Raw genomic sequence first — 11,085 nt, 5'->3', positions numbered from 1 at the left:
CTGTGACATGTAGTAGTGCATTCATGGAATTGCTAACCAAGAAAGCATATAGGCTAGGCTGCTTGGGAATGCAGGGATGGCACTGGTAAACAGCTCACCTGTGTCCCTCCAACGCCACCTTGCTGATCTAATTCACCTGAAAGTGGTGAGTGTGAGCTGACCTCTCTAAGCCCCAGTACCCATTTTCTCTGCCGTTTTGGTCTGTAGAAAGCAGAGCCCAGTAAACTAAGGTGATCTGTCTCCACAAGCACTATGTATAATTTCCTGTGCCACTTCTGGAATTCCCTTAATAAACAAAGAAGTGGTCAGCGTTTCTATAGTGCCTTTCACTGGAGGCTCTCAAAACTTTAAACAAATAGTCTTTGCTTAATACTTAGAACCCTCCCACCCCCCTGAGAGGTAAAGATTTATATCCATTTTACAGATAAAACACAGAGAATAAAGGTCTGATTTGTAGGTGTTTCAGACCCCCTGCAGCTCCCTTTGACTTCAGCTGGTGCTGTGAGTGCTTAGCATTTCTGGAAAAGCCACATATAGGACCTTCATAAGGTAATTTAGCAACTGACTGGCAGATCCAGGACTAGAACCCATGAGTCATGATGCCTCATTTCATGCTCTGATTGCTAAACAGCACTTTGTAACTCTCTTCAGCCCCTTGATATTGATAGGAAGCGTTCCCCTCTGGATCAGGCCCCTGTGCATTTTCTGGTTTGATTTCGAATGAAATGCTCTGCTGTGACTTTGTTCCTTGGATGTGTATATTTATCAGCTTGTCTAACCAGAGCACCACAGTCCCTGAGATAGGAGAGCTCAGGAGACTGGATGGAAGAGACAAATGGCAAAGATGCAAGGGAAGTTATTATCAAAGGATGCTTTGAGGCTAAAGGCCCCCTTTAGAATGAGGTCTCTGACTCTTTATAGGAGAAAGGCCAGGAGCTGTTTGAGACTTATACCTACATGGGCTTCTTTTTAATGGCTGAAATGACATGAGAGGGTAGAGAGGGCTGGTTGGAATAACCCCAAAATCTCTCTGCAAATGTTGGTTAATGCAATTCTGCCCCCTCCCCGCCCTGTTTCAATTGTATCTGTGTCTTGAGCAGTAGACTGGTGAATTGATATATGGTGGAAACTTAAAAGAGAAGGAATCCCTCAGCATTTGATGTTTTCTGAATGAATAATTGTGTGCCCTCAATCGGGGGCTTTGTCACATGTTAGACCTGTACTTGGTCCTTGGCAGGTTGAGAGCTATAGTGTGTGATTGAGTTTGTAAAATAACAGCAAACCACTTTATCCTTTTGAAGGTGAAGATTAGGGCTGGCTGGAAAATGGTGTGGTGGGTTTTTTTTTTATTCTCTCTCCTCCCCTGCCTATGTGCTTTCCCTCTGGCCTTACAGAACATGTCAATGAAAATTAACTTCTTTTTTTTTTTAAATCAGAATTTTCAGTGGACTTTTCATGTAGGAAAAGTAATAGTTTTGGCTTTAAAAATCTGCTAAAACCTGAAAAGTTCTTGGGTTTTTGTCCAAAAGTGTTTGTCCACATGTGACAAGCCATCAGCATTGCTGAGACGGCTCTCTGCTCTGTGTTGCACACGGAACTGGAAAGGTTGGAGGGATAAGAACCATCTGGTCACCCTTGTGTTCTTCTTCTTGTTCCACTGCATCCATTGAAGAGGAGCATGGTCGGTCACGAGGACAAATCTGCACCCGAGCAAGTAGTAGCGCAATGCTTCCATGGCCCATTTTACGGCGAGGCACTCTCTCTCCACCACTGCATATTTTTGTTTCCTTGGAAGAAGTTTCCTACTGAGGTAGAGAATTGGGTGTTCCTCCTCCCCAACCATCTGTGATAGAACGGCCCCCAACCCTACTTCTGATGCATCTGTCTGCAGGATAAATTCCTTGGTGAAATCAGGGGCTAACAGTATGTGGTTACTGCAGAGGGCAGTCCTTAGGTCTGTGAATGCTTCCTCTGCTGCGTCAGACCATCTCACCAGATCAGGTCCACAGGCTTTCACTAGGTCTGTCAGGGGGCTTGCCCTTGTGGCAAAGTGGGGGATAAATCGTCGGTAATACCCCACTACACCTAGGAATGCCCGGACTTGTTTCTTGCGACATGGTCGGGGCCAATTTTGGATGGCCTCCAACTTGTTCACTTGGGGTTTTACCAGACCTTTTCCCACAATGTAGCCAAGATATTTGGCCTCTGTAACCCTACAGCGCACTTGGCAGGGTTTGCTGTAAGGCCAGCTCGCCTGAAGGTATCAAGGACTGCCTCCACCTTCTCTAGGTGGGTTTCCCAGTCTGGAGTATGAATGACCACATCGTCCAAGTAGGCAGCAGCATAAGTGTTATGCGGGTGTAATAGCTTGTCCGTGAGGTGCTGGAAAGTAGCTGGGGCCCCACGTAGTCCAAAAGGGAGGACAGTATATTGAAAAAGACCCTCTGGTGTAGAGAATGCAGTCTTTTCCTTTGCGTCTTCTGCAAGAGGAATCTGCCAGTACCCCTTTGTCAAGTCTAGAGTAGTCAAGTACCGGGCATTACCCAGACGGTCCACTAGTTCATCTATGCGAGGTATGGGGTACGCGTTTGTCATAACATATTCCCAGATTTGGACCTTAGCGTCCAAAATATGGGTGTTAGCATGAAAACCTCCAAGCTTAGTTACCAGCTTGGACCTGGTACAGCTGCCACCACCCAAAAAATTAGAGTGTTTTGGGGCACTCTGGTCCCCCCAAAAACCTTCCCTGGGGACCCCAAGACCCAAATTCCTTGAGTCTCACAACAAAGGGGAATAAACCATTTCCCTTCCCTTCTCCCTTCCAGGTATTCCCTCCCTGGGTTCCTGGAGAGATACACAGAAGCAAGCTCCGTGAATCTAAACAGAGGGATTCCACCCTCCCTATTTCCAGTCCTGGAAACACAAGTACTGAGAGCCAATCTCTCCCCCACCCCCCCTTCTTCCAGAGGGAATGCAAAGTCAGGCTAGTAAATCTAACACACAGAGATTTTCTTTTCCCCCTGACTTCTTCCTCCCACCAATTCCCTGGTGAGCTGCAACTCAATTCCCTGGAGTCCCACACTAAAGAAAAACTCCAACAGGTCTTAAAAAGAAAGAAAAAAATACATAAAAATGGTCTCTCTGTATTAAGGTGACAAATACAGGGTCAATTGCTTAAAAGAAATATGAATAAACAGCCTTATTCAAAAAGAACACACTTCAAAACACTCCCGCAGGTACACACATGTAAATACAAAATAAAAACCCTATAAATCACTATCTTATCTTTTGTACTTACAACTGGGAAACAGAAGATTAGAAAGCAGGAGGCAGAAAAATCCTCTCATAGCCGAGAGAGTACAGGCAGAAGACCAAGAACAAAGGACTCACACACAAACTTCCCTCCACCCAGATTTGAAAAAGTCTTGTTTCCTGATTGGTCCTCTGGTCAGGTGTTTCAGGTTACTCCTTTCCAGGTAAAAGAACATTAACCCTTAGCTATCTGTTTATGACAGCGTTGAACTGGGATACTTCGTTTAGTCGCCAGAAGTCATTGCAAAACCTTGTGGTGCCATCAGGTTTGGGCACCAGTACGATTGGGCTGGACCACTGACTGTGGGATTCTTCGATGATCCCCAACTCCAGCATTTTTTTACTTCTGCTTTTATTTCCTCTCTTTTGGCTGCTGGCACCCAATAGGGCCTCATTGTTATTCTGGCCCCAGGGTTCATGACGATGGGGTGATATATCTCGGTTGTTCGACCCGGTTTTGTCAAGAACACATCTTGGTTAAGGAAGATCATCTCAGACACCTCATTCTTCTGGTCTGCTGTTAAATCAGGAGACACTCTCACCTGTTTGGAAGGCTTGTTTTCCTGGGTTAGGTCTTTTTGGACAGTTATGCATGCCTCTTGTGCATGCCAGGGTTTCAGAAGGCTGATGTGATAAATCTGTTTTTGTTTTCGGCGTCCTGACTGCGGCACTTTGTAGGTTACTTCCCCGACGGGTTCAACCACCTCATAGGGCCCCTGCCATTGGACCAGAAGCTTGCTTTCTGCTGTGGGTATCAACACCATCACCCGATCCCCTGGTTGGAACTGTCGGACTTTTGCCTGGTAATTGGAATAGGTTCTCTGGGCCTCCTGTGCCTTTTCCAAAAGTTCCCGTACAATAGGTGTGACCCGGGCTATCCGGTCTCGCATCTGTATTACATGTTCTATTATATTTCTCCCCTCATTGGGTTCCTCTTCCCAGATCTCTTTGGCAATATCTAGTATGCCACGGGGGTGAAGCCCATATAATAACTCGGAGGGGGAAAACCTAGTTGAGGCCCGAGGTACCTCCCAGATAGCAAACATAAGATAGGGCAGTAGAGTGTCCCAATCCTTCCCGTCCTGGCTTACCACCTTCCTTATCATAGCCTTGAGGGTTCGGTTAAACCTTTCTACCAACCCATCAGTCTGCGGATGGTAAACTGAAGTTCTCAGGGTATATATATGGAGCAGCGTACAGAGGTCCTTCATTAGCTTTGACATAAATGGGGTTCCTGGGTCTGTTAATATCTCCTTTGGTAGCCCCACTCAGGCAAAGATCCCCACCAGTTCTTTGGCTATCATTTTAGAGGCTGTGTTCCGCAGGGGGATGGCTTCTGGGTAGCGAGTAGCATAGTCCAAAACAAGAAGTATATATTGGTGGCCTCGAGCCGTCTTCTCCAGGGGTCCCATTAGGTCCACGGCTATTCGCTCAAAGGGGACCTCTGTGATGGGAAGGGGTACTAAAGGTGCCCTCAGGTGGGGATGGGGACTGTGCAGCTGACGCTCTGGGCAGGACACACAGTACCTCCGCACTTCTTCATGTACTCCGGGCCAGAAGAACCGTCATAGGACTCGTGCCAGGGTCTTCTCTACCTCCAAGTGCCTGCCAAAAAGATGACTATAAGCAAGACTTAATACAGCATTCTGGTGTTTTTGAGGTACTAGGATCTGCTGTACCTCCTGCCCCTGTACTGGTGCAAACCGGTATAAGAGATTCTTCTTCATTATGAAGTAGGGTCCTGGTCCCTGGGTTTTCCCTTCCATGGCAACCCCATCTATTTCAGTCACCTCCTTTCTAATGTTGTCGTACCTTGGGTCTTCAGCCTGGTCCCATCCAAAATTTCCTCTTCCGGGGCTAATCTGCCCAAGATCTAGGGGCCCAGTCTCTGTTGCCTCTACTGGTTCAGAAGCGTTAGGGTGGGGGTCAGACTCAGGTGCTTCTCTCTCCTGGGTGGCCTCCTTTTCAGCTGCTTGGGTCTGCTCAACTACGAGAGCAACCTTCTGGCTTTGGGCCAGTATTCAGGTTCCCAAGGCCTTAGCTGCCCTCCTTTCCCTTTTTGACTTTCTACCTTGTCTGGGAATGGAAGTCCACTGGCCCGCTCAGTCAATGTAAAATACAGCCAGACAGGGCCCGCCCTCTACTCTGGGTTCCAGCCGAGGGCCCTGTGGATTGCAGCTGTCTATAGAGCTTCCTGTACCAGCTGCATGACAGCTACAACTCCCTGAGCTACTTCCCCATGGCCTCCTCCAAACACCTTCTTTATCCTCACCACAGGACCTTCCTCCTGGTGTCTCATAATGCTTGTACTCCTTAGTACGCCAGCAGCACACCCTCTCATTCTCCGCTCCTTGCACCTCTTGCTCCCAGCTCCTCACACACACTTCCTCTCCTCTGGCTCCCCGTCCCTGACTGGAGTGAGCACCTTTTTAAACCCAGGTGCCCTGATTAGCCTGCCTTGATTGGCTGCAGGTGTTCTAATTAACCTGTCTGCCTTAATTGGTTCTAGCAGATTCCTGATTACTTTAGTGCAGCCCCTACTCTGGTCACTCAGGGAACAGAAAACTATTCATCCAGTGACCAGTATATTTGCCCTGTACCAGATTCCTGTAGCCCACTGGCCTGGGTCTGTCACAAAGTTCATAATGAGATGGCAAGCCTGCTGTACAGGGAATAATTAAAGAGTCAAACAGTCCCTGGGTTGAGGAGGTTGTTTTGCTGATGTTTACTGGGAGCTCCTCCCGAGTGTGGGGGGCAGAATGGGAGGAAGCACGAAGCGGCTTGTTTGAAGATTTAACAAGAGAGTGATGGTGGTTAGCATCATGGGCCATGTAACTGCGAACACTGTGTGCCCTGCAAACTGCCCCGTCTGCAGGCACTGCCCCTGGAGCTCCCATTGGCTGTGGTTCCCAGCCAATGGGAGTTGCAGGGGCACTGCTTGGGGCACGGGCAGCGTGTGGAGCCTCCTGGATTTCCCTATGCATAGAAGCCGGATTGGGGATGTGCTGCTGCTTCTGCGAGCCACACGGAGACATGGCACTCGCGTTTTTGTTGCACTTATCTGGACTCTCTGCAATTGGGCCACATCTTTCCTGAAAAATGGTGCCCAGAACTGGACACAAGACTCCAGTTGAGGCTTAATCAGCACGAAGTAAAGCAGAAGAATAATTTCTTGTGTCTTTCTTACAACACTCCTTCTCTTACCTCCATATTACAAGTGACGAACAGATGCAAAGGAAGACTAAACCCAGGTGTTTTGAAGGTATTTAGGCCACATAAATCCCATTGATTTCAATGGGAATTAGGAACTGAAATCCCTTTAAAAAATTGGGCCCAAAGTGACTTGCTCAAGATCACAAAGGAAGGCTGCAGTGGGGGCGGAATTTAAACTCAGACCCCTCAAGTCTTAGGCGAGTGCAATAACCTCTGGCATCCTTCCTTTCTCCTGTGTGTGTCTAAGAACGTGTTTCTGTCTATCTAACCCAAGACATAAGCATGTCTCTGTCTATCTAGCCCCACAGAAAAACACCCGTCTGTCTAGTGTCTACCTGTCTGTCCCCGAACAGAACCATCTGTATGACTATCTAGCTATAAAAACACCTCTCCATGTTCACCTCACTTTATTTAATTGTACAGTGATTTGGGGGGGGCAGTGGGAACTGAGATAATAGTGGTGACAAATGGAAATAATTACAGTCTGAGAATCTCCTCTTTATATCATCTGCCAAGTTAACCAACGTAGTTCAAAAGGTATTGGAACAAGCAGGGTGAGGTGTCTATATTGCAGAAATCACATATCAGTGCATAAAGGAGAAGCTGTAACACACTTACTGGGCACTGTTTTTTAAGGGAAATGGCGCCTTCCTTCATTATCAGGTTCAAGTTCCATTTCCATATTGTTTTCTCCTGTAAGTCACATGATGACAGAAATTTCTGCACAATGACTTTATGTGCGAGAACTAGCTCATATCTGCACTCCAGTACTGATCAGAAAAACCAGTCCCCATGTTTACATACAGAGAGGAATAATTTTCCAGTGTATTGTCCTCCTCAGGGCGTCCTTCACCTCCTTGTTCCTCAAGCTGTAGATCAGGAGGTTCATCATGGGGATCACAAGGGTATCGGACACGGCCACAATTTTCTTCCAGTCCATTGAGCTGCCAGATGAGGGTCGTGAATATGTAAAAATCAGGGTCCCATCTAAGAAGGAAATGACAGTCAGGTGGGAGGCGCAGTTGGAGAAGGCTTTGTGGCTTCCCGACGTGGAGTGAATCCTCAGCATGGCAAAGATGATGTAAGTGTAGGAGATGAGGATGGTGAAAATGGTGCCCATTGTTTCTATGGCTGAAAAGAGAAAATGCACTCGTTTCTTGATGCGAAAGTCAGAGCAGGAGATTTCTTGGAGTGGGTGAATATTGCAGAAGAAATGATTGAGGACAGTGAAGTGGCTGAAGGAAAGACTGAATACAGTACATGTATGCAGAGCGGCATTGACATAGGCGCATAGGGAAGATCCAGCCACCAGCTGGAAGCAAACTTTCTTGGACAGGATGACATAATAAAGCAATGGGTTGCAGATGGCCACAAAGTGATCGTAGGGCATCACAGCCAGGAGGTAAAACTCATTGTTGGCACAGAAGGAGAAGAGGAAAATTGAACCACACACCCAGGGAAAGAAATGTCTTTACTCGTCACTAGGGAACTGAGCATCGCCTTGGGGGCAATCACAGAGGAGGAGACAACATCTAAGAGTGACAAGTTGCTGAGGAAAAAGTACATGGAGCTGTTTTGGGAATCAACGCTAATCAGCACAATCACCCAGACATTCCCCACTAGTTTGCAGAAATAAATGGCAAAAAAGAACACAGAGGATGTTTTGCAGCTTTAGACTGTCAGTTATTCCCTGGAAAATGAAGCCAGTCACTCTGGTGCAGTTTCTGGGAGCCATTTCTCCTGTCACTGTGCTCTGTGTCAAAGAAGAGGGGATAGAAGCAATGGGTACCACAACAATAAATCTGATATACAGTGGAGACTTGTGTTATCTCTTAAGAGATGCCGAAATAATGGAAATTTAATTTAGTCATAAATTCCAAAGCCCAAAGGAACCATTTTGATTATCTAGACCAGTGAATTTTTTTCTCATTTGTGGATGAATCCAAAATTTTGAATGGAGGTGGAAATTGTAGACATAATCTGTGGACCCCTAGGAATCCACGGACCACAGGTTGAAAAGCAGTGTTCTATAATAACAACCACCTTTGGAGGACCCCTTAGATATAGTCTGTGGATCCCAAAGTGTTCGCAGGGGATAAATTCAACACCCCCAATCTAGTCTAATTGCTTGTATAACACAGGTCATAATTTTTTTCCACTATTTTTCATTGTAAATTAGAGCATATCTTTTAAAAAATCATCCAATCTTGAATTAAAAATTGTCCTTAAACTGAGTATCCACCACGACCCTTGGTAAATCATCACTCCCTGTTAATAGAGGCTTTTTATGTCGAGCTGGTCAAAATTCCCACCTATCCCTTGGAAATTTTTGAGCTTTTATGAATAAAACCCCAAATCCAAACTATTTTGGCGCTGGTCTATTTTGGCTGAAATCTGAAGTATTTTGGTTTTGAAATGGAGCAACTGGGAGATGTAGTCGAACCAACAAGACTGGCCTATAAAAGAGAATGGAAGCCTGAGGAAGTTCAGCTAGACAGATCAACATGTGGACTGCTCAGTGTTGAAGGTGTTTGAGATCAGGTCAGAGAAACACCCATCGGGATATTTACTTGGTGTTACTTGGTCCTGCCCCAGCATGGGGAACCTGACTTGACTCCATGAGGTCCCTTCCACCCTACATTGCTAGGACTCCCTAATAACAATATTTGTATTGATTATTGTTATTTTCTTTTATTTGTTGTAAAATGCTGACATTTCCATGGAAAAGTTCAATGCAAAAGAGATTTGTTTGTTTTTGTGGGAGGAGGGCAATTTTCATCTATTTCCTAGGAATGTAGGGTTCCCATTCACTGTAGGGGGTCTGATCCAAAACAGATTGACGCCAAGTGGAGTTTTTCCATTGATTTCAGTGCACTTTGGATCAGGCTATTTGTTAATATCAGATTTAATCATCTTTCCAGCTAGCAGAGCGAGAAGCAAGGAAAGGTAACACTCAGTGTATTTGAACCTTCTGCACTCCCTAAAGGAGGAGACCTTCAAGGCAAAAAGATTAGTAAAGTTCACACCAAATTATAAAAGTACATGAACTCAAAGAAGAAAAAACACGTCCTCTTTTACTGAACTATTCAGTATGAGATTCTGAATGCACTGAAATCGGGAAATTGAAAGCAGGGTCTAAAATCCCAAGATGTTTGTGACAGCTTAACCTGCCTTTAACTGATGAGTAGAAACAACATCTCTAACAAAATGGCATAACCAGTCCACTGGCCAGCCAGTCAATGCAAAATACAGCCAGACCCACCCAACCATCTCTCTAAGTGGGCTCCTACCCAAAATCTCTTTAAAGGTAAAGTTATGGAGTCAAATCCTGAGCTGCTATAAACTGGAATAGCTGGTGGACTTTTCATTTGAGCACTTTAATACTTTGAGATCATTTTGGGTTAAAGTCTTGCAACTAAAAACTTAAAACACGGTAAACAATATATTTGCATGAATATTCAATCATTTCCCTGAGATATGCATCTTTTGCGCAAACTGGTCTTCTTTGGCTGCTTTTTATTACAGTTCCTATTTTTTTCAGATTTGCCCATCTATGGTTATGAACAAGGTCACCAGTAACAAAGTTCTTGCATTTCTCCATGAGACTAAGAAACAACAAAGATAGGAATCAAAATTTCCATATAGAAATGGAAGCATAAAGTCACACTCATCTGGAAGCCCCATTTCCTAGTAATGTGGCTATTTTGGTACTAGATTTCTACAATTCTTTACCTTATCAATGTGAAAAATTAAAATGCATGTGCATGCGCGCACACACACACGTTTCAATTGTCCTGTTTGGACTAATCAAGTTTCACCATAATAGGAAACCACCAGAAAACATCATGGAGAAAAAAACATTATATTAAACAGATAATTGAAAAGATAAAGGATTTTTTCCACAAAATGGAATATTAATATATTATTATATCTGCTATCATTTACAGGTTTCAGAACTGATCCTAAAACATCATCAACTCTTACCTTGTTGTAACAACGCAATATCCAGAACACTTTCAAATGCCGTGTTCCCTCCTAACTGTGATGTAATGTGGGATAGAAAATAAATTAATTCAAGAATCATTTTCAGGTAGAAAGAGCCAAAATTGCTAGTAAAGTGAAAACATCTCATCTGTAAGTGAATCCCACTAATACTGTAGCTATTTCGAGAAAGTGAACTGAATGACAATGGCAGCGAAAAAGAATTACTTTAAAAAGAAGAAGGTGAGCGTTTTGGAATTTCCAAAGGCTGCTTGCTTCAAAGCAATGGACAGTTGCAAATGTTTGTGTTTGTTTCCCAACTCAGCATTTTAGAAATGCCAACCACAAACAATGCAAAGTCAGCAATTGCAAATATAACTTTCTTCTTAAGAAACTAAAAGGCCAGGTGTCACCACAGCCACCTGATCTATGGCAGGTGGATGCTTGGAGTGGTAGATTTAAGCCTCATATTAGCACTCTAGCACCTTTCCATAATTAAACCAGGAGCTATGCTATTTATAATAAGTCAAATAAAACCACAAACTAGGAATAAACTCTGATTATCTTCAATAACCAGCA

The 11,085-nt window shown here is 44.6% G+C and overlaps 1 protein-coding gene across 1 annotated transcript; it reads right to left on the bottom strand.

The window, feature by feature from the left end:
• Positions 1-7,321: 7,321 nt before the first annotated feature.
• On the bottom strand, positions 7,322-7,915 carry LOC127049853 (olfactory receptor 1009-like). Its single transcript, XM_050951145.1, has one exon. It carries the CDS (start codon positions 7,913-7,915, stop codon positions 7,322-7,324), a length of 594 nt encoding a protein of 197 aa, XP_050807102.1.
• Positions 7,916-11,085: the final 3,170 nt, after the last annotated feature.

Source organism: Gopherus flavomarginatus, chromosome 4 (assembly GCF_025201925.1).
Source record: "Gopherus flavomarginatus isolate rGopFla2 chromosome 4, rGopFla2.mat.asm, whole genome shotgun sequence".
Classification (NCBI taxonomy): Eukaryota; Metazoa; Chordata; order Testudines; family Testudinidae; genus Gopherus; species Gopherus flavomarginatus.
Note: the sequence above shows the minus strand (reverse complement) of the source record. Positions and strands in the feature narration are given on the sequence as shown.

What these genes read in the sequence shown, in the direction of transcription:
- LOC127049853 (XM_050951145.1), bottom strand. Translation starts at nt 7,915, where the DNA reads ATGCCCTACGATCACTTTGTGGCCATCTGCAACCCATTGCTTTATTAT.